At 44.0% G+C, this 23,986-nt stretch overlaps 1 protein-coding gene across 1 annotated transcript in view; it reads right to left on the bottom strand.

The window, feature by feature from the left end:
- Nucleotides 1-23,986, bottom strand: part of PCSK5 (proprotein convertase subtilisin/kexin type 5) — a 1,432,234-nt gene that overhangs the window by 432,485 nt on the left and 975,763 nt on the right. Inside the window, exon 20 of the mRNA XM_085633086.1 lies at nt 21,234-21,349. Within this exon, the coding sequence (XP_085489212.1) occupies nt 21,234-21,349 (116 nt within the window). The remainder of the gene's footprint in view (nt 1-21,233; nt 21,350-23,986) is intronic.

Below are 23,986 nucleotides of genomic sequence, written 5' to 3'. Positions count from 1 at the left end.
AGGCTGCAACGGACACCCAGCACTTTCCCAAGTCAAACCGCAGCCCCGGCGAGCAACCTGTCCCCCACCACTTCGGTGGGGAGAGACAACAGTCGGGAGGCCAGCAGAAAACTCAAGTCCAGGACTTCTGCTATGGCTAAGGACAGGCAAAGTGATCTGAAGGACCCCTTATTAACGCTGCCACAAGGCTGTTAGTCCCTACCTCAAGGGTGAGCCGGCCGCCAGTCTCTGGGCCCAGCAACCTTTTCAGTCCCCCAGGTGCTTCTTGCGCCGCAGCAGCTGCCATTTCCAAGCAGCCGGGGTCTGTGATCGCTAGCCTCAGGGAGCCACAGCCAGGCGTGTCACAGCCTCAATCAGCAGAACTCCCAACTAGCAGTACTGGGCCTGGAGGGCCCGCACCGAGTCGCAGGCAAGGCCACTCTCCTCAGGGCTCGCAGCTCAGCCTCAGCCTCAGCACACTATCTTGTGTGTGCCTTGGAGTGGGCGCCGCACCTCGATCTCGTAGCACCTTCTTGGATCCTAGCGGCTCAATTCAAGTGCTCCGGTCTTCCCGATCACCATGTGCAACCGGGGGGGGGGGGGGGGGAGGCGACAAAACTAGGCTGTTGGCCCCGGATGATGGAGGATGGTTGAGGGGGCTGGTGGAGCAGCTCTAGATCACAGCCGCCATCTTCGCTGCCAAAGCTGGGCATCGGATTTGACAATGATCTCTAGTTTTCTCCTCAGGTGAAATCTGTGTCTGGTTTGGCTTTTTCATTTAAAAAAGTTTAAAGAAATGCTTTGAGACTGGTCCTGAATTGCACAAGGAAAACTGTTACACACACTCTAATTACTTCCAGTCTTGACTATGCGAACATTCTTTTCCTTGGCCTTCCTGACTACTTTCTCACAGTTGGTTCATAATGCTGCTGCTCGATTGCTTATGGACATCCCCAGACAGGATTTAATTGGCGCACACTTAAGATCTCTGTATTGGCTTTCTGTTTGCAAGCACTTTTCTTTTAGAGGTTTGTTGTTCACCTTTTGTGCTTCTCATCAAAAAGGTACGTTGTAACTCTGGAACAAAATTCAGCAGTATGTTCCTGCTAAATCATTTAGACCCCACAATTACTTACGGCTTGTAGTTCCTTCGGTGAGGTGTGCTCCTCTAGGAGGCTGCTTATTAACCAACCTAACCCGCCCAAACTTTGGAATGCTCTGCCTCTCTTTATTTTGGCCTCGCTTAATGAATCCTCATTTAAGAAAAGGCTTAAAAGTGTTTTAGTTGTGCAGAGTCTCGTTAAATATCCATTTTTCTATCTGCTTCTGAAAGGCTTAAAACCTGGTTATTACACTTGTGCGGAGTCTCATTAAATAGCCATTTTGCACACTTTCTAAATGGCATATTCATTCATTCATTTAGCAGACACCATTCAAGATTTCAGTTATTTCTGCACTTGCTCTTTTCAAGATGTGTTTGTTCTCAACAGTAGTTCATTCTTCTTTTTCATTGTGTCACTTTTAGGTTATATGCCTTACTCATTCTGAATACTCAGCCGTGTGTCGCCTAGTATTGTTTTCTATAAGAGGTGGAAGCTAATCTTCCATGGCCATAAGATTATTATTCATCTGCAAAATGAATTGTTTTAATAGTTACTACCGTAGGAATTTTGCAATACAGTAATCAATTGTGGATCTCAAACGGAACCTGGCTTCAAGAGGTTCAATTGTGGGAGGCTTGAAATTGATATACATGGAGATCGGTTCACCTGTATCATCAGCAGGTGATATGCAGTCCTATGTTGATTAAGACATGGTACATGGTGTTATAAATTCGGATCTAAATCTATTTCAGATACCAGCTGTTACGCAATGGGCATAGAACAAGGTTGTCAGGGTCTATCTCTTGGGGAATACACACAACAATCTGGAGCACAGACACTAAATTGTCTATCACATTTTTTGGTTTGCCGTTTTGATAGATATTGGTAATTGCTGGGTTATAACAGGCAACGTACAGGAATCAAAAGATTTTTCAAAACGTACATTTGAGTTGCTTGCAGTGATTTACCCAAAAAGTGAGATTAAAGCTGGTATATTTGATAGCTGCTGGTCGCAAATTAAAATATTCATTGGACTTCTGCTGCAAGGTTTGTAGTGGGGTAATGAAATTAAGCCAGAATGGCCACTGCCCATGCAAATTTTTTTAAAACATTTTGGCTTGGTTGAAACTTGTTTTACATGGCCAGGAGCACAGATGTTAGAGAAGGAAAACAGGCTCCTGGATCTCTCACTTGATTAAGGTGTTACAACTAGGCATTACTTATAAATCATCTAGAAGCAACCATGGAACCCAAGAAAGCACAAGGAATGCAATCACCTCACTCTGTGCAGTATCAACTTCCCTCCAAGGCCTGGATGCTCTCTTGCTCATGTAAGCCTCCGGGCAGAACTCTATGGTCTCAGGTAAGAAGTATTGTAGTCAGCAAAGATATCTTAACCAATTTTCAATTCTACTTTTTGATACTGCCCTCTCAACATTCAGGATCACAGCATACCCCGGAAAGTTTAATGATAGACCACACTTCCCATAAATTGGCTCCAGCTACCTCATCTTCAGTCTAGAAGTCCAGAGCTGCTTAATAAAGCAGCCATTTTTCTCAGGAACAGGCCACAACCACCCATTTCCCCTGGATCAGAAAGAAGCAAATGCGTAACAGATACTCCTGCTTGAAAGGCAGTTTAGGAGGCCAGATGTTCAAAGCTATTTAGCAATTGCAAAACCTGTGATGCAATAAATCACAGGGTATGCAGCTCATAAATTGCTTGTACAAATATCCTAAACCATTTTACGATTAAGAAAAAAGTACTAAATTGAATCATTGGTTTAGTAATGTATTACAATTCGTAGTTTGAAAGGGGCATATTTAGGGTGTCTCTTCCCAAATACAATTTCTAATGCCATGTATTAATGGTTTGTTATAGAATTTAAGTCGCAATCCATTGATAAGTTAGACCCCTCAAACGAGGTAGTTACCCATTTTCAAAGAGGAAGGGTCCCTATGGGACCCCTCCACTTTGTGAATGAAAACAAAGGTTTGTTTGGGAGTGGTCACAGCCAACTCGTATAACTTTTACCCCCAATTCTTTTTTTTCCTTTAATGCAGACCAATTTCTTTTAATTAAACCTTACTGCATTAAAAATGTACTTTATGTAAATGCGATCACAGACATAGTCACCTGCTGACCCAAGCAGGCCATCTTCCCGGAGCTGATATCAAATTGAATAAGTCACAATCTGCGACCAACCTCATGAATATTGATTAGGTGAGAGGTGTGGCACACTGTTCACTCACCAGAGGCAGCTCATCTCAGCATAATGAGATTTTGGGCAATAGCTCACTTCCTGACGGCCCCCAGCGCCTGGATACCCTTAGGGGTGATAAATCACACTTTAAAAATCTAGAATTATTATTTATTATTATTTGGGTCCCCAGGGTGATCGACATCCTAATCATCCCATAGGTCGTCATGAGCGTGTGGATCCAAGGGCATGTCAAAGGTTCACTTGGAGACCCAACACTGCCTCCACCAAACCGAGAATGAGGTGATCCCCGAGGACAATCCGGGATCTTCAGGTGGAAGTGGTGAAGGGGGGTGAAGTAGAGAGGAAGCCATAAGAGGGGGGAGAAAAGGGAGGTGGAGAAAGTTTGAGGCAGAGGAGGATGAGATGGAGAGGTGCATCTTGAGGCTTCTTGGGCATGGATCCAGCAGTGGGTTAAGGGCTTTCTCGAAGGTCAGTTTCCTCTTGAGATGAACAGAGTTCTTCACCTTGGGAGGAGGCTGAGCTAGAATCCAACCAGTCTCTGGATTGTAATTGTAATAGGTTCTTATATAGCACATACTGCCACCCTACGGGTATCCTGGCGCTTAGACTTGAGTATGACCGTCATATGGGCAGACCGGAGTAACAGGAAATTGGAGATCAGTCCTTAGGAAAGAGCCAGGTTTTCAGACTCTTTCTGAACTCAGTCAAGGAGTTGGCTTGTCTGATGCTCTGAGGTAGCTCGTTCCATAAATGTGCGGCAGCCACACTAAAAGCCCTAACCCCCCCAATCCTAGAGCGCTTATCTCTGGCAGTTATCAGATTTGTGCTGGAGGAGCTGAGCTGCCTCTTAGGATTATACCAAGTAAACCTCTCCTGCAGTGGGACTGGGCCTAAATCATGTACTGCTCTGTATACCATGCAGAGCGATTTAAAGCAGACCCTTTCCTTAATAGGCAGCCAATGGAGATCTCTCAAGGCCAGAGTAGTAGAAGACCTACGTTGCCTATTTAGCGCCAACTTTGCTGCCATGGACTGGACTCTCTGCAGCTCCTTGAAGATGTATTGTGGTGCTCCCAAATACAGGGAGTTGCAGTAGTCCAGCCTACTCAGCACTATGTTCCTCACTACAAGGGAGCGTGAGTCCTTTGGTAGTAACAGAAGAATCTGCCGTAACATGCGCATCAAAGAGAAGCATACGCTAACAGTTTTGTTGACCTGCGACTCCATTTGGAGATTACCGCCTACCAAAACCCCCAGACTGCGCACCGTGTTAACTGCAATCAAAGGTTCCTCCTCGGGAGTGAGCCTAAACTCCAGTGGTATATGCTGGGACATCCTAGCAGCAGAACAGTATACCACCTCTGTTTTCCCCCCATTAAATTGTAGAGAATTTTTCCTGAGCCAACCAGCAGTCTGACGCATACACTCCTGGAACGTATCCATGGATACTGCATGTTTCCCTTCAAGGGAAAACACCAGTTGGGTATCGTCAGCGTAGTTGTCCAGGTCGAGTCCGAAAGATTTAACAATGGGGAACAGGGGCCGTAGATAGATATTAAAAAGAATAGGGCTGATCGCAGAGCCCTGCGGTACCCCATGGTGTACTGGTGATTTGCTGGAAGTGAACGGTGCCATAGTCACCACCTGTTGTCTTCCTAACAGATAGGACTGTAACCACTGTAAGGCCCGTCTTTTCACCCCTATCTTCTCCAGTCTCTTCACTAGAACTGTATGGCTCAACGTGTCAAATGCGGCCGACATATCAAGTAACACTAGGACGGTAGCATTCCCATTTTCGGCTTGCATTCGTAAGTTGTCCAACACGGTTGCTAGAGCAGTCTTGGTGCCGTGCCCAGGGCGAAACCCAAATTGGTCCCGATCCAGCAAATAGTTATCCTCCAGATAACATGATAGAGTCTTACTAACTGCTTTTTCCAAGATTTTAATCGGATATGGCAGACGGGAGATGGATTGGTTGCAAATCTGTCGCAGCCAGGGGGAAATATCCTGACCGGATGTTTTCCAGATTCTGTGTGGAAGGGGGTTGAGAGGAGAGCCCGAGGACACACTGTGAGCCAGGATGTTAAAAGAGTCATCAGTGAAGGCTTGAAAACTTTCCAGGGAGATATTCACCCGGGATTCCTCATCCTGCTTGTGGACAAGATTATCCTGATTGCCAATATTGTTAGGATGAAGATCTCCAACAATCTTGGCAATTTTATCTTCAAAATGAGAGGCAATCTCATCGCAGAGTTTCTGCGATGCAGCCACCTTATTGCTCGTGCAGGTCGGGCTAGAGAGGTCCCTGAAGATATTAAAAAGCGCTTTGGTGCTATTGGGCGCTTGTACAATAGAATTGGTATAAAAGTCAGCTTTAGACTTTAAGATAGACTCCTTATATTTAGCCTGTGCTAATTTTAGTTCTTTCTTGTCTAGCTCTAAATAGTTCTTTCTCCATTTCCTCTCCGCTTTCTTGCTTGACACTCGTAGTAGTTTCAATTCTTCATTATACCAGGGAGCTGAAGTTTTGTTCCTATTTTTGAGTCTTTTTACCGGGATTAACACGTCCAGTGTGTCAGCTATGTGGTTACGATATATTTGATAGTTTTCTTCTACAGTGATGGATGAGGCAAAGAGATTTACATTTTGAAAGATCGATGGATGCAAATGTGCTGTTGCTGGGTGTCGAGTTCCTCCTGTAGGTGTTGGGGGATGGGCTGCTCTTGATCCTTGGAGGTGAAGGAAAATGATGCCCTGGACAATGGCCATTTCAGCATTGAATATGGTCGCAGACCTGCTGGCACCGATCTGGATATTAGCTCCAAATGTTTTGACTCCGAAGCGGACTTTGAGGGCGTTCTTAATGACAGTGCCAAAGGAATGGTTAAAGCCATTGGACGTGGCTTCTGCATGTACTTAACCACTGAGAGCTAGGAGGGTGCCGGGTCCAAAGCAGTGTGTGTCAACCATGGCCTTGTGACAGTGACTGTCTGGAAGCCTCAAGGGTGATGCTCGACTTCTGAATAGTGTGGAGGGGTGGTAGGCAGCAACACTTTACTTACTGCGGCCGTCTTCAATGCAGGACAAAGGGGAGGTGGCAGCTCAACCACCTTGGCATTGTAAGTGGAATTCTCCTCCAAGGTGAGGACCTGGCACTTGGCACCAGAAGCCCCTAGTTGCAACTCACCTTTGACATCTTGTTTTTCATGGTTTGGGATGTTGTTGGCCTGCTGGTGCGCCATGGAAGCCATGTAAATGCGTCAAGCTCAGCAGGATCAGAGTTTGTTTCTGACGGTAAGGCAAGCCGAACAGAAGGCATCCCAATGTTTCAGGGACAGACCAAGATTACATACCTGATGGACGTCTGTCCAAGGATATTTGCCTCCACACTTTGGGCAATACTAGAATGGAGTCCTTTCCATTATGCAATGAAACAATAACTTGCTAGGCAATAATTAAATGTAAAGCATTTCTAGGTTTTTTGTGTTAAATTAGTGTAACCACAAATTAGTTAAAAAATTGAAAAATAAAATCTATTATTAATATTTTGAAATATCATAAGGTATTAAAATCACATTTGTGAAATACAAGCATAATATATATTCACTTTTTACAATGGTTCAGTTACAGTTACAAGTATTATAAAAAATTGAAAAAAGACAATCATGTGGCCATATCATAGTCTTCGACGCGCGTTTCGGCAAAAAGTACGCCTTCGTCTGGAAAAGCCACAAATCTTTATATTCTATCGCCAAAAGTAAGGAAAGTCTGAATGGTCTATACTCTTGAGGATTCGATGAAACCTTATATATTTTATAAAGGTCCGTTTACGGTGTATGGACGTGGATTTCTGTTGTGGGTCACCTTGATTTGTCGTAATTTACATAGAAGCATTCAGTTTTGTTTCGTTATAAATCTGATCTTTAAAGTATGCAGATGTCCCAGGTTTACGATCAAGAAGGAGTGCCGCATGGATGGCAAGCATGTATAAAACTAATGTTTTTCCTGAGTGACGATGTGTAGGCGAGTACGCTGCCTCAGTTCCGTTGATGACCGATGTAGAGGCAGGCTGGCCGGAAATGATAAAAAAATCAAATAAAAAAAATAAAAAATGTATCATTTCCGGCCAGCCTGCCTCTACATCAGTCATCAACGGAACTGAGGCAGCGTACTCGCCTACACATCGTCACTCAGGAAAAACATTAGTTTTATACATGCTTGCCATCCATGCGGCACTCCTTGATCGTAAACCTGGGACATCTGCATACTTTAAAGATCAGATTTATAACTAAACAAAACTGAATGCTTCTATGTAAATTACGACAAATCAAGGTGACCCACAACAGAAATCCACGTCCATACACCGTAAACGGACCTTTATAAAATATATAAGGTTTCATCGAATCCTCAAAAGAGTATAGACCATTCATACTGTCCTTACTTTTGGCAATAGAATATAAAGATTTGTGGCTTTTCCTGACGAAGGCGTACTTTTCGGCGAAACACGCGTCGAAGACTATGATATGGCCACATGATTGTCTTTTTTCCATTTTTTATAATAATTGTAACTGTAACTGAACCATTGTAAAAAGTGAATATATATTATGCTTGTATTTCACAAATGTGATTTTAATACCTTATGATATTTTGATATATTAATAATACATTTTATTTTTCCATTTTGTAACTAATTTGTGGTTACACTAATTTAACACACAAAACATAGAAATGCTTTACATTTAATTATTGCCCAGGAAGTTGTTTCATTGTGTATTACCCTGTCCTAGGAATTTTATCTTTATAAATCCAGGGGATCCTAGTTACTTACGTATTGTCCTTTCCCTTATGGACAAAACATTCTCTGGTGTTGAGGAGCCAATGTTGCCAGGAGTGGCGAAACCCAAAGTGGGGTGACAAAAAGTCTTGGTGTGGAGTCAAACAAGGGATGCAAGATGTTTAGAAAATGAGTAGATGGGACAATTGTAAACACCGACGAGTCTGAAGGGTCACTATTCCTCAAAACTTGAGACTTCTTCGAAGAAAAACGACTTGCAAACGTCCAAGCCCAACACTAGATTACAGGTGCATGCACGACATGTGTATTTATATCTACACATGCCACAAACAAGTACATTTCACGTGTGGACTGCAGCACCTAATGTGCCATTCTCTAGACTGATAAGGAACTTGTGGCTTCAGGCCTACATGTGTAACATGACTGCTGCAGCCTTTGAACCTTTTGCATGTTCATAGACTGATTAGTCCCCAAAAGCTACTCCCACTAATAGGGCTGTAGCTGGTTCTAGGAAGAAAAAGCTTAAGTCCAATTTATGTGATAATTCTGTAGCTTCAGTTTGAAATAAGCTACAGAGATGGCTCAAAGACTGGCTTTAATATTTATTAAAAATCACATTCAATTGTGAAATTAGATTTTTCATAAATATGCATGAACAATAACTTTTAAAAAGTTATACTTTCTCTGCCTGGAGCCCCTGCATGCTAATTAGCATGCTTGCAAGTGGTCTGTCTGTGCTGCTTTCCTGTGGTACGAAATACTGCTCTTAGATCACAGACAATGGCTCGGGCTGGCAGATAGGCACGGGGAAGCAATGAACCGCAGCATAACCCAAGAAGGGGAGTTTAGGAGGGTCCAGAAACGTTACTAACTTGAAAGCAACCAGAGGAGACCTGTACTTTTGTAGTTTAGTGAAAAGTTAAGTTTAGAGGAGAGGGTTCTTTTCATCCCAAAATGCAATTTAGCCTCCTGGCTTTGGCTTCGGTTTCAGTGGAAGAGGCAGCTGGCCCCACAACCAATTTGGAGTGGCTGAGTGGGAGGAGACAGCTCATTACCATAGACATACCACTAGGTGTGCTACAAGCTGTCTGACGTGTCAAAAAGATTCAGCCACTTTGCATTTTACTGAGAATGGTACACTGAGAGATAGTTTACAGTGATGCAAACACATGTGCTGGTAAGGTTTGCTTTTAGGAACTTTTTGCCCATCGACTATGGAGTGTCCAGGAGTTTCCCACACCCACTGACTAGTGGACTGAACAAAAGTAGCTCCGTAGAAAGCTTTCTGGACCTGTAGCAGAGCAGAAGATGACTGGACCTTCAATATGTAATCTGTGTAGAGACCTGGGGTCAGATGGCTAATCTTTTTGGCTACATGGACATCATAGGCTGCAAGAGTTATTTGTCCTATAGTGACCAGTTACAACTAGATTAGGACTGGACCTTGTTTGAGTCTTCTCCTGGAGTATGTGCTGGCTCCAGAGTGCTGTCCTGGAGGTCCTGGGAGCCTTAAAAGTGACTAAGATGAAGTGCTGCAGAAAGTCTGATATGGTGGGACACAGAAATCTTTTTTCATTTCCAAGATCTGCAAGACTTCAGCGGGACCTAGTGGCAAAGGTGTCCAATTTTAGGAAGACCCCGTTGGATTCAGCTTCAGGCTTGCTGTGCTGGAAGATTTTGAGCCCCAAAAAAGGCACAAAATCGGAAGGTAGAATTCTTGACTGTGCAAGAGTGCAAAAGGTATCTGACTGACGAAAGGACATTGACAAATGTGAAATTTGAATTTTCACCTCACAGCTTTTGCTGCCAAAACCAACAGCTTCAGCAAGACCTCATCCAGCTGCTATTCTGATTTTGAGAGGACTTCACCAGGTACAGCCTTTAACCTTGTTCTCCGGGGGGATTTCAACTTTCACAAAAAAGACTACGTCAAAAGGTAAAAACTTTGACCGGGACAACACCGTTGGTGCATCTGACCTCCACTCCATTGCAGTTGGCCTGATATTGCGCCTGGTTCCCAGTCAATTGTGAACAGTGATTTCTGATTAGTGCTTTTTTTTTTTTTTTTTTTTTACTTTGTCACTTTTTACCTTGAAATTTTAAAAAGTCATACATCTGGTTTCCCTTATGAGATTTTAGTCGTTTTTGTCATTTTTGTAAGAAAGGTTCCTTACTTTTTAGAAATTAGTTGAGGGATTTTTATCGAGTTGTCTTTTTACTGTTTTAATGTTGATAAATTCTTTGCACACTTTCTAAAGTTAAGCCAGGCTGCTCTGTGCCATAGCTACCAGGGATTGAGCCCACATTTTAATCCTGAAACTGTATGTATGACCTTACATAATTTTGGGATTTGTGACTAAGGCAGGACTCACATCCTCCCCAATTAAAATTATTTTCCTACATACTCTATCTCTAATGTTACTTGAAAGTGTACAGCATCTTATCATAAATCTGAGGTTTATTTTACATAAAACGTCAAGTAACCAGGTCAATTTCATTTGTTTTTTAAAACAAAAAAAACTTTGTATCACCTTAAAATCCATAGTTCTTTAAAGTGAATTTCTGAGCCACTTACCCATTAGGAAAATATCTCCAAGATCCAACACATACATTCATATATAAACATTAATACATTTGTTTAGTGAACACCTCTTTATTTTCTAGATTTATAGTCTTACCAAAGGAAATGCAGACTAAAGCCACCACATTACCAAGCTGAAGGCAAATGCTACTTACCAGTATGCATCTGTTCTTGGCATGTAGAGCTGCAGATCTACACACTGTGCATAGATCGCCATCTGGTGTTGGGCCCGGATGTTTGCAGTTGTTTTTCCTCTTGGAAAGTCTTTGGAAGTCATGAGGTATGTGACTCCTCCCTTGGATCGTATTGCGCATGGGCTTCGCCTCCATCCTCAGATTGTTTTTCGCCAGCAGGGATATGATGGAGCGTAGTAATAAACAGTGAAGATGCCCATGTGTGTTGTATCTAAAAAGGATAAACTGGAACAGATAAAGGTAGCCGGGGAGGCGGGTGGGCGTGTGTAGATCTGCAGCTCTACATGCCAAGAACAGATGCATACTGGTAAGTAGCATTTGCCGTTCGAGGCATATGAGCTGCAGATTACACACTGTGCATAGATTATATAGCAGTACCCATCCTTAGCGGCGACCACCAGTATCTGTTGTAGTGGTTTGAAACAATGTTTTGAGTACAGCCTGGCCCACACTAGCTTGTTGCTTAGTTTGCACATCTACACAATAGTGTTTAGTCAAAGTGTGCGGTGTTGACCATGTAGCTGCTTTGCAGATATCATTTAAGGGGATGTTCCCTAAGAATGCCATGGAAGCCCCTATCTTACGTGTTGAGTGGGCTTTAGGGGGAACAGATAGCGTTCGTTTTGACTTGTGGTAGTAAATCTGAATGCATTTGACAATCCACCTAGCTATCCCAGATTTGGAGATGGAGTTGCCTTTATGTTGTGGTGAGAAGGAAACTAACAGTTGTTTTGTCTTACGAAAGGGTTGTGTTCTCTCGATGTAGTAGAGTAAGGCTCGTTTGACATCTAATGTGTGGAGAGCTCTTTCTGCAATGGTTTGTGGTTGTGAGAAGAATACGGGTAGTTTCACAGATTGGTTTAGGTGAAAAGGAGAAATGACTTTAGGGAGTAATTTCGGATTAGTACGGAGAACCACTTTGTTATGGTGCATTTGTAGAAAAGGTTCTTGAATGGTGAGTGCTTGTATCTTGCTGACTCTTCTGAGAGAAGTGATGGCTACAAGAAAAGCAGTTTTCCATGTTAGGAATTGAAGGTCACATTTGTGTAGAGGTTCAAAGGGAGGCCCCATTAGTCTGGTGAGAATGATGTTTAGGTTCCACACCAGCGAGGGTGGCACTCTTGGGTGAATTATTCTTTTTAAGGCCTTCCATGAAGGCTTTTATGGCAGGTACTCTAAAGAAAGATAGATGTTGCCTGTTTTGTAGATAAGCTGCTATGGCTGCAAGGTGCAGTCTAATGGACGTGTAGGCTAGATTGCATCTTTGCAGGTGTAGTAAATAGCCTATGATGTGTTGAATGGACACACCTAGGATTGAAGTTATTGTTATTGTTGTGACAATTGATCACAAAACGTTTCCACTTGGCTGCGTAGCAAGCTCTAGTGGTAGGTCGTCTAGCTTCTTTAATGACGTTCATACAATCAGGGGGAAGATTTAGGTAACCGAATTCTAAGATTTCAGGAGCCAGATCGCAAGGTTGAGCTGAGCTGGGTCCGGGTGCCTGATCTCTCCATGGTTCTGGGTTAAGAGGCGTGGAGAGAGATGTAATTTTTGGTGCGGTACTACAGATAGTTCCAGCAGTGTGGTGTACCACGGTTGTCTGGCCCAAGTTGGAGCTACTAGGATGAGAGTGAGGGAGTGTTGCTATAGTTTGCGCACCCCTAGTGGAATGAGTGGGAGAGGCGGAAAGGCGTACGCAAATCTGCCTGACCAGTTCATCCATATCGCATTGCCTTTGGACAATGGGTGTGGATGCCTGGCGGCAAAGTTTGGGCATTTGGCGTTTTCGTGGGTGGCGAAGAGGTCTATCTGTGGATGCCCCCACATTTGAAAGTAGGGGTGAAGAACTTGTGGATGGAGTTCCCACTTGTGGATCTGTTGTGTTTGTCTGCTCAGCAGATCGGCCATAGTGTTTTGGACTCCTGGGACATGTTGGGCTAGGAGAAAGAGGTTTTGGGGTATGGCCCATCTCCATATGCTCTGTGCTAGCTGAGAGAGCTCGGGAGTGTGTGTGCCGCCTTGTTTTTGTATATAGTACATGGCTGTCATGTTGTCTGTGCGGACTAGGACGGCCTTGACTGAGACATGTGTTTGAAAGGCCTTTAGGGCTAAGAATATGGCTAGCAACTCCAGATGGTTGATGTGGAGTAACTTTTGTTGAGGTGTCCACCTGCCCTGCATGGTGTAATGTAGTAGGTGAGCTCCCCAGCCGGAGAGCGATGCGTCCGCTGTCAGTACTATCTGAGGAAACAGGTCCAGGAACAGTCGCCCTTTGGAAAGGTTTTTGGTCGTCCACCACTGCAGAGAGCGATGGGCACGACCGTCTACCAACACCAGATCTGTCAATTGACCCTGGGCCTGGTTCCATTGGCGTGCTAAGCACTCTTGGAGAGGACGCATCTGGAGTCTTGCATGAGGTACTATGAGTATGCAAGAGGCCATCATTCCTATAAGTTGCATGAACACTCGAGCTGGAAGAGTGTGTTCTGGTTGAAATTTGGCGCGTAGAGCCTGAATGCTTGCTATCCTGGCAGGACTGGGATAGGCTAGCGTTTTTGAGGTGTCTATGGTGGCACCGAGGTATTGTTTTATATGCGACGGTTGCAGATGGGACTTTGCATGGTTTATTGTGAAGCCCACTTCGTGAAGTAGTTGGATAGTGGCGTGAGTGTGTTGTACGCACTGGTTGTGTGAGCTGGCTTTTATGAGCCAGTCATCTAGGTATGGGAAGACGTGGATGTGTTGTCTTCGCAGGTGTGCTGCCACTACTGCTAGGCACTTGGTAAACACCCTTGGTGCTGTGGGGACTCCGAATGGGAGCACTTTGAACTACAAATCTGAGAAGCTTCCGGTGAGCCTTGTGAACAGAAAAGTGGAAATAGGCGTCCTTGAGGTCTAGGGTGGCAAGGAAGTCGTTTTGGGTGAGCAGGGGAAGTACCTGCTGGAGTGTGACCATGTGGAAATGGTCTGAGTGTATATAGTGATTTAGGGATCTGAGGTCCAGGATGGGCCTTAGAGTGTCGTCCCTTTTTGGTATGAGAAAATATAGGGAGTAAACTCCCATATTTTGTTGGTGGGTAGGAACTAGTTCTATTGCACTCTTCTGTAGGAGGGAGATTACCTACTGCTTTAGAAGTGACAAATGTTCCTGTGACATTGGGCGTTGTTTGGGTGGAATGTTTGGGGGGTAGATGTTAGTTCGAGGCAGTAGACTGACCAAATTATTTGCGTTACCCATTTGTCTGAGGTGATGGGAGTCCAGACAGGAAGGAAATTGTGGAGTCTGCCCCCGACCGGAGTGGGATCGTCTGAGTGGAGGGAAGTCATTGGGTAGGGGTGGAGGCAGAGCGGGAGGTGTTTGCCTTGCCTATGCCTTTATTATAGTTGCCCCTGTAGCCGCCTCTTTGGTAACCCCTTGTGAAGGTGGATTGGGTAGGGGCTTTATAGGGAGTAGAAGCGGTGTCAGAGGAGTAGCCTCTGGAGGTGCTTCGAAAGGAAGAGCGGCGAAAGGAGCGCCTGGGAGGGTGCGATTGTAAGGCTCCTATAGACTTCGCCGTATCTGTGTCTGTCTTCATTTTTTCTAGGGCCTCATCAACTTTTGGGCAGATGTTCCTGGTCAAAGGAGTGGTTGAGAATGGAAGCTTGCACCTCTGGCTTGAAACCTGAAATTCGTAGCCAGGCATGCAGACGGAGGACGACGCTGGTGTTAATTGCCCTAGAGGCGGTGTCAGCTGCATCTAGGGCACAACGAATGGAGGTGTTGGTGATGGTTTTACCCTCCTGGATTAGCTCATTGGCTCTATTTTTGCATTTGTCAGGGAGGTGTTGTAATATGGCTTCTAGTTCATCATAATGTGCCCTGTCGTATCTTGCCAAAAGCGCTTTTGTGTTTGCGATGTGCCATATGCTGGCAGCCTGGGATGCAGTGCGCTTGCCCGATGCGTCCAAGAGTTTGGACTCCTTATCAGGTGGTGGTGCTTCGCCTGATGCGTGGGAGTTTGCACGCTTTCTTGCAGTGGACACTACTAGGGAATCTAGTGGTGCTGGCCCTCTGATGTAGATGGGGTCTGTAGGGGCGGCCTTATATTTCTTGTCGATGCGAAGGTTGATGACCCTGGCCCTGACCGGGTCTTTAAAGACCTCCGGCGCGTGCTTGATAACGCCTTTGAGCATGGGCAGGATGGAAGTGGCCCTGTGTGTTGTGTCGAAGGTATCTAGGAGGAAGTCCTCCTCCACGGGGTCAGTATGGAGATCCACACTGTGGTAGTGTAGTGCGCAGCCCTCTGGAGTAGTTGATTAAACCCCATTGTGTCTTCCGGAGGGGATGGTCTAGAAGGGTAGAGATCATCCTGCGGGAAATTAGGGATGTCTGGAATATTATAGTCGTCCCATGGGTCTGGGGAGCCTGTAGGAGTGGGGTGCCCTGTGGGTTGGTCATGGGGCTCTTCCCCTGTGTCCTCATAGACATCGACATCATCATTCGGAGAGGGTGTGGGAGAATGATGAGGTGGTGGTGGAGAAGGAGGAGGTGGAGGAGCTGGAGGAGGAGGTGGAGGAGGGGGTGAAGGTATTCTCAAAGGGGTGGCAGCAAAGGCTTTCCACTTTGGAGGTGGAGCTGGGGCAGGCTTGTCCAGCGGTCTCTTTTTGATGCTGAGCATCAAATGTCCAGTCTTAGGGTCCTTGACCAGTGTTTTTTGTAATGGATCAGGCCTAAACAGTTCTTCAGTGAGTGGCCGATCCGTCGGCGCAGAAAGCTTCGGGCCGTAGGTCTTTTAGTCTTGGGAGTCTGCATCAGTTCGTTGTTTTGAACTGTGCGGCTTCGGAATTGCTGGTTGTTTACTCGGCTCCGAGATGACTTTCGGCTTTGAGGTGTGGGTGTCGATGGCTTCGTGTTTTTTGCTCGGCTCCGGGGACGGTGTCTGTACCGAGGAGCTTGTGCTTGGTTTCGGCGCTGAGTGCTTCGGTTTGGAGCTCGGTGCCGAGGAGGAGGCCATTTTCTTTTTCGGCGCCGGTGCGGAGGAGTGTTTCTTGGCACAGACGGTAGGCCGGCTCGAGCCCAAGCTGCCGGAAGTCTTGATAGGCTTCTGCACCGGGCCTGAAGGCGAGGTGTGGGAAGCGATGTCCTTGGTCGTGCCTAGGCCCGAGGACGGAGGCGTGACCGAAGCCTTTTTGGATGCCGTGGAGGGTGTGGGTGGATGTTGGTATTCAAAACCCTCTGTGCCGGAGTGATGTCCTCGACATCGGAGTCGTCGGCCTCGGAGGCGCTGACGAGGCCCTCTTCGGTGTGGTGTCCTTCTGGAGCATCGACACCTTCTCCGAAGATGTCGTCTGGGATCGCTGTCGACGAGTGTGCCATGGTTCTTCTCGCCCTTTGGTCTCGAATGGTTTTCTTGGACTGGAAGGATTTGCACGCCGGACAGTCTCGAGCCTCGTGTCCAGGGGAGAGGCAGAGGTTGCTACCTCATGGAGATCGGTGGAGTCATTTGCATCAGCCAGGACCGAAGCTTGGGTAGGCCCGAAGGCCCTAGTCGACGACCGTAATTGAAGACTTGGAACGATGAGAGTCGCGTCGAGTGTAGAGATCGCGATCGAAAAACAATACCGCGAAAGGGGGAAGGATTGCGCGCCGATAGAAGAACTGGTAACTGTTCAGAACCGGAGCGCAAAGATCACATCAGAGCCCGATGGCGGAGAAAAGAAAACAATCTGAGGATGGAGCCGAAGCCCATGCGCAATACGATCCAAGGGAGGAGTCACATACCTCGTGACTTCCAAAGACTTTCCAAGAGGAAAAACAACTGCAAACATACGGGCCCAACACAAGATGGCGATTTATGCACAGTGTGTAATCTGCAGCTCATATGCCTCGAACAAATATTTTTATATGAATTCTCAAAATAGTTGCAGTAATTTTCACATTCGAAAACAAAAGCCCAAGTACTTATAAAGGTACATAAGTCTACCCATGTAAAGGGCAATTAGGGCTGCACCAACGTTTTACATTGAATCATTAAGACAGTAAGATTTACCAAATCCAGATAAGGTATTTTACTGAGTATTGTTTTTTACGTGATCGGAACCAAACAGTTAAACCTAGTGCTGATAAATATAGTTTCTAATTGAATGGGGAACAATGTGTACTTTTCTAGTTTTTATATCCTAATTACCCAAGTGGTGCAAGAAAGATTAATAATAATGAAAAAGAAAAGACCACAAATTTAGTAGTCTGTTATTGATTGCTTGTCAGTTGTGGAAGATTTGTGAGAAAATAAAAATGTTCAGCTCTGTATTGAACCAAGTACTTGGAAAAAAAATAGTATTTAGACAAATAATGAAGTAAAGTTATCAAAACACCATTAATTTCATCTACACGGACATTAAGAGCTAGCAAGTAGACTATTGTTATTTAACTAAGTTCTTCTGTTTTAATTTATACAAATGCATACATACCAACATGTAAAAATTACATCACCAAAGACATTTATATCTTCCACTGAAATGGAAATAATAAGACTCACCATAACAGTTACATTAATGAAGCCCGCTGCTCTTCTCGTCCACTTGGCCCTCATTCTTTTCGCTGTCTAAAGAAAAGCTCTTTCCCATGTTATAAATTGAACAGGGTCGGAAACAAACCTTTCATTTGGAAACTGTTTTCCTACTTGGTACTTCCCATTAATACCTTTTAGAGTACCCATCCTCACCCACTGAACAGAAGGACGGATTGGTTGAATCTGTTTTACTAATCAGGTCTTCAAAATTTAGTTTATTAGTTTCTGCTACACACATGACTGTCACAAACAAAATACTGACAGGTTCTTTTTTTGTTTTAAATAGACAATGTTGAATAAACCACATTTGGAAATGAGAGTGCTCCATTCAGCCATGAAAATACAAAATGGCAGGAGCATAGCTGTAAACCGCTGCTAATGACTTGTACTTGAGTTATTCTTCTGTGCGTGAAGGTACCAAGGTATTCTTGCAAAGGTCAGTTACCTGTGTACCATAGCTCAATCAACTGTAGCATGAGAATAAATATGGGAACCGTGACTTGTTGCAATCTTTGTAGTTCCAAAAGAATACCCCTGTAAGGAGTAGTCAAGCACACACATCTCCAAAACAGCTTAGACTATGTACCTTCATTCTCTCTTAGTGATATAAAACTTTAAATAGCTAGTCTTTTTAGATGAATGAAAATGAATAGTCCTTAGGACCACATCTATGGAGATCAAGAAAAAATATATTTATATTTTATGAAAAACACGTTATGTACACAATACATATGATGCAAGACAAAAAATAATCCGTACAAAGGCATGAATCAAGTGAGCAATGCATGGAACATGTCACTTGTGACTTCTCGAATGACGTAATCGTGGATGCAGAACATGGTCCTGCTGCTTAATATCAATGTCTCCGATTCCCTCAGGGACTAGATTCCTTACGTTTCCCCCGCACAATTAAGCCTGCCATGGAAAGCAAACAATTCATATTCGGACATATTTTCTTTTTCCAAAGTCACCGTAAGCTGAGCAGCATTCTTACAATGCTTCCCTTGGTGATACACTTTCATAAGGGGAAACGAAACAAAATGAAGAAGAAAAAAAAGGACCCTAAAAAAACAGTATTACCCTTTGTCGCCGTAAAATCAAATCACGTTTTAACTTTTATTTTGGCATCATACACTTTGGTCACAAAATACTGACTCTTAATTGGGGTGCTCACCTCAAAACACCCAGCTATAAAAGGTAGGTTTGTTGTAGTGTTTTTTTTTTTCCTTATTCCACTTAAGTTCTGACAAAACAGCTCCCCGTCCCCTTTGACACGGAGGACGGGAAAGAGGTGGCCTTATTTATAATTGTTATGAAATAATCTAGGAGTCTACAGAAACAGCGCGAGCTCTGGCCGAGCCCGTTCAACCTTTGAGTGTACATGTTCGGCAGCAAAGTTGCTGGAGCACTTTCCGCTGACAGAGGTTGTTCTTTTTCACTAGCATACAGAAACCGCCCTCTGCCCAAGATTCTTCCGTTGCTTTCCAGAGGGCGCCAATAGAAAGGTGCAGGAAGGAAGTTGGAGGTTTGAAGAGGTTTGAAGAGATTGCGGGCATGGAAGGAGGTGTTTGATTGGTCAGAGCAGGCAGATTTGGTAGAAAGGATCATTCAGGAGCATTCAACAGCAGAAAAGTTTGGTCCATCAGATAAATAGCATTCAACAGCAGGATTATTTTTTCATGTTTCAACAGGAAGTAAGACAGGGTTCCAACACGAAGTGATTGGTATCCATGTATGAAAGGAAACAAAAAGATCAGAAAGATAATAATTAGAAAACAGCAATAAACACAGAAAAGGATACATAATTTTAGGTTTGATCGATCAAGAAGAGTAAGCTGTGCAGAAAAAATAAACTGTTTTTTCAAGTATATTGAGACTTTTGCTTTTATGGACTATCCAGAGAATTGTGACTCCAAAACCACACCCACAACTGTATAATACATGGCTGTGACAATGGAGTGGCAGCATGGAAGCAAAATACCGCATCAAATTTATATAGTGTGAAATATATAGGTGAAAATAGTGAACTCTTCTCACCACCTAACCTCTCACCCTAGAAGGTGAGGCCAAGCGCAGGGAATGCATTAATCTTTCTGCGCCATATGCAAGTCACTCAAACAAAACACATTCGATAGTCAAGTGCACACTGCAAATACTTATGTGCAATTTCTGCAGCGTACAGCGCCTCTTCACACACCATATACGTGGTGCAGAGTGCTATAGAAAATGAAAAGACTGCTGCAGCAGGCATACCCTTTACATTTACTTGACACTGGGCATCTGCACTGAAGTCCCAAATCCTATATCAAAGCAGTATGTCGCTGTGGCCATATGTCCCCATATGGTCACTTTAAGGCGGTCTTCAACAACTATTAAACCCCCTTTCTCCCCTCCCTCCACCCTCTGGTTTTACTTAAATTCCTGCCTATGGCGCCTAGTTCACCCTGGTTCCTCCTTCTACATATGTTGTCACAATTAGTACTATTTGCATTTGGCAGCGTTCCACATGTAAACATTCTTGGGTCAGAATTGTGCCATCGGGAGGCTGTTTATGAATGTTCCTCTATGTGTCATATGCCATTGGGACTGGCGCAGGTTCGAAGGATTTAAATGCTTCCAGCATTAAGTCCCAGCCATTGAGATCTCGGTTTTAGGCAACCCTCGAGCTTCTTCCCCGTCTAATGGCAGCACTCTCCGCGTTGCCCCACTCACCATTTCCCCATGCCACAAGTACACTGATGGACCCTTTGCCGCTTTCCACCTCATGGTTATCGCACCATTTGCGAGGATAAGTGCTATGTCAGCAAACCGCGAGTGTACCTTCTGCGATTTTGGTCATTGATACATCCCCAGTATGCAATTTCCAGCTGTCTCCTCTGTAGGAATACCCGTCACCGCCCTGACATACCGGGCGACCTCTGTCCAGAACTCTGCTAGCGCAAGGCAGGGCCACAACATATGCAGAAGGTCTGCATCCTCCGGCTCGCATCTTGGGCAATGTTGCTGTGTGTGCGGGTAATTTGGGTAACACATTACATGCATGCAGCAGTCTTTAGGTGCAAATAGATACTGTTCATTATGCAGTTTATGTCCGTTTTCATAACCCTAAATGTGGGAGGGGTATTGACTGCAAATAGAACATATATATCAGGATTAGGAAACTAGGACTAAAATATTTTCTTTTCGGGTTTATCACAAAACAAATGGAATTCCCATATATCCATTTGCTAATCATGATCTATCATACATGAACAGGCAGATGCTCTTTACTGCACTACATGCAACATTTCTGCCAGGTTAATGGAAGTGCAGATATGTTAGCTGCCCAGATACATGTTAATAAAGGCATTTATGGGGTGTTTATAGTACTGTCCAAGTCACTACTTTGTGGCTGGTCACCTGTGTAGCATTGTGTGGACATGACTGACATTCTGCAGGCAACGGCAACATGTAGACAGCCATGTGGAATGGACATGTGCATAATTTACACATCAGTTAAGTGTACAGCGGATATCCGGATAACCCCTTTGTATGCGTAATGCACCTCTGTGAATCACAACGGCTATATGCACTAGTATGACTGTTTTTAGAAGCTAAGTCACACCAACTTCAGAAACATTTTTGTAAATCTAACACATTTTTACAAAGAAGCTAGAATTATGAGTAGATGGGATGAGGAGCAGAGAGTAATCTTTATGTGACACGATGATAGACTTTTTGAAAATCCTTAGACAAAGTTTCTCTAAAAGCTTTACCAAGGGGCAGTGGCATCTACAAAGCTCCTTATAAAATAATGCAACTCACCATCCTTACACACGGTCCCAACTACACAGACTCCAGCATCCAGCAGGTACCCGCTTGGACAACTTGTACAGTTCTTCTCCCCTTGTCCGTTACACTCCAGGCAGCTGGCATCACACCTGACAAAGGTTACAAATAAAGAAAAAATGTAAACATATTCTGAAATGCTTAAGTGACTATGCATCTTCAGTCACATCCCCAGCTATATTACTGGAAGGAAGTGTTCCTCTTCCTAGGGGGGCAGAATATGCACATGGCTGCAGCAATATTGAGTAATGTGGATCAAAGGGACTGCAATACAGATATCACATTCTGTGCTCCTCTAGGTAGGATGACCATTGGCACCTCTTCTGATCCGCACCATCTTCTGTCATGGCAACTTAGAAAAAGCAGAGGCCCAGACCAGCAAGAACCTAGGAAGTAAATACCTTCCCGCATAACTGCAAGAATCCATATCCAAGAGGTAAAGATAGCTTCCCCGCCTTTATTGTTATAAGTTATCATGCCATTCAATCTGTGGCACAGCCATGTACGATGTTGCCGCAATTGTCTATATCACCATTCTCTCTGTGGTGTATACGACTCAGAGACCTGGTCTGCTAAGTCTTATTGTTATGGAAATCATTAATCCCCCAAAATTAGGATAGACGTATCCGTTAAAAAGTTGATAGAACGCGTCTAGCAGATATGACTGTAAAGGCCAATAGAGAAATTCTAGTTAGGAATGTAAAATATTACTATTACTCATTTATGTACATGGTTCAGAAATGTAACATTTTAGGACAAAGCCTACCTGGTGATCTATAAAGGGTTAACAATTTTCAACAGTTTCCAGGTGAAGAAAGCTGTTGGCCACATAAGTTCTGAATTGTGCATGATTGAGTCTTTATATGCGATATTGTAGCAAACACATTTAAATGTTTTGGGCAGAATTGATATTCTCAAGTGGCAACCAATCCATAAATCACCCCAACCCCCTATAAAATGATGCCTATGCTACATTTCTCCCCTGTATTGTCAAGCCTCTAAGAAATTGGCGACACATTTCCAAATCTTCTATCGACAGAATGCACAGCTATACTTACTGCTTCACTCAGTAACTACCAACTCATTGATGGTCATCTAAGCCCTTTCAAAATTACAAAGAACATTGCTCATTCTGCAAAAGTTAGTAGAAGCTCACACAATCCTCATACTCTGCTTATCTGGGTTCCACCTAGTACACTAAAGTGAGAAAGAACTTGTCACGCCCTTTTAGTGTCCTTCACAATACTCTCGTCAAAGGAATCCATGATGTGACAGAACCCACAGTATCAATCCTTGATTGGGTCAACCTCAAAGCCATCCTCAGCAAGTGCACCCAAGTAGTTAAACTTATCCCTTCACTCTCAGACACTATATCGACCTCTTGTTGAGTCTAACACTGTTCTCCCATCCAGATACTGGCACTCAACAAATTGTGCGCTCCACTCCTAGGCCAATGACAGAAAGATGTACCTCGTTGGCCATAACCTCCCAAGACTTCCCTTAGAGTGCAGCAAGATGTCTGAATGCCCAACCACCACCGTCTAGCTAAGAATCTGGCATGCAGTCCCCTTGAACCACCTAAGCACATATGCTACCACTGAGAAATAACCGATATCTGGTTATGCTGTGAACTCAGACGGCCTCCCGAATGGGATGATGACCAACCCAGTGGTCGTGGTTTTAGTAATAAATGGCTGACTAGGCGATGCAAATTTCATACATGCCAACTTTCACGAGTATAGGAAAGAATTGCACCAAAAATATAAAAATATGGTATTTACGCTAGAACCTGGATTGAGAAAGAAACTGCGCCAGTTCCTCCATCCACAGTCTGAAAATCTGTCCCTGTGATGGCCAGGGGATAGATCAATTTCTTCCATCTCTTTCGAACCAACAACGTGCAACTTTCACCTAAACAAAAAAAAAGTCCTGCCTAATCCCTATCCCATGTGTTTATCGAATTACCTGACCGGAGCCTGATCATGACAGATGTGAAGAAAGGTTCTTTGAATTGCAACGCCATGCATTCTGGAAATCCTTTATCCTTACACTCCCACATGTCCCCATTCTCCTGGCTGTCAAGGAATCATTCAACATTTTCCAGTTACTCAAGAACAGGCTAACATCATCTCGCCAGCCACTCCTGCCTACTGGGGCAACATACTGACTTGCTGCCAGTGTGTTAGAGACTGACCAACGTCCTGCCTGTCATGCTTCAATGCGACAATGTGAATGACTTTTATAGTATGCATGTGATAAAATAACTAACTAAAAAATGCAGATATAGTTTAAAAAACAAGAGTATTCATATTTACTTATAGATATTATTTAGTAGAAACTTGAGAAGATTTTAATCAACTACTATAGGTAATAGATGTAACTTTTGTAACCCACTGAGGTAATCCATTAAGCCCATAACAGTGGTCCAAGAAGTTCAATTTCAGCAGAAAAAGTATTTCTGTATCTCGCTGGGTAACACAGAACACCACACCCCTGAGTGACCATGTATTTCAATACAGAGTTGACAAAGAGAGAAACCGTAGCATTCTTCAAGTAAGAGGGTTCAATGTGCTCCAGAGACTGGGACATCTACCCGCGTGCCCTATTTACATGGCATATTATGACATGCTACACGGGGAGAGGAGGGTTGTACAAAACAATTTGTTGTCTCTTAACAATAGATTAACAGAGAATTAACAGTGTGAACAAGGCCTATCTTCCAAATTAGA

This window comes from Triturus cristatus, chromosome 2_1, assembly GCF_964204655.1.
Source record: "Triturus cristatus chromosome 2_1, aTriCri1.1, whole genome shotgun sequence".
NCBI lineage: Eukaryota > Metazoa > Chordata > Amphibia > Caudata > Salamandridae > Triturus > Triturus cristatus.
Note: the sequence above shows the minus strand (reverse complement) of the source record. Positions and strands in the feature narration are given on the sequence as shown.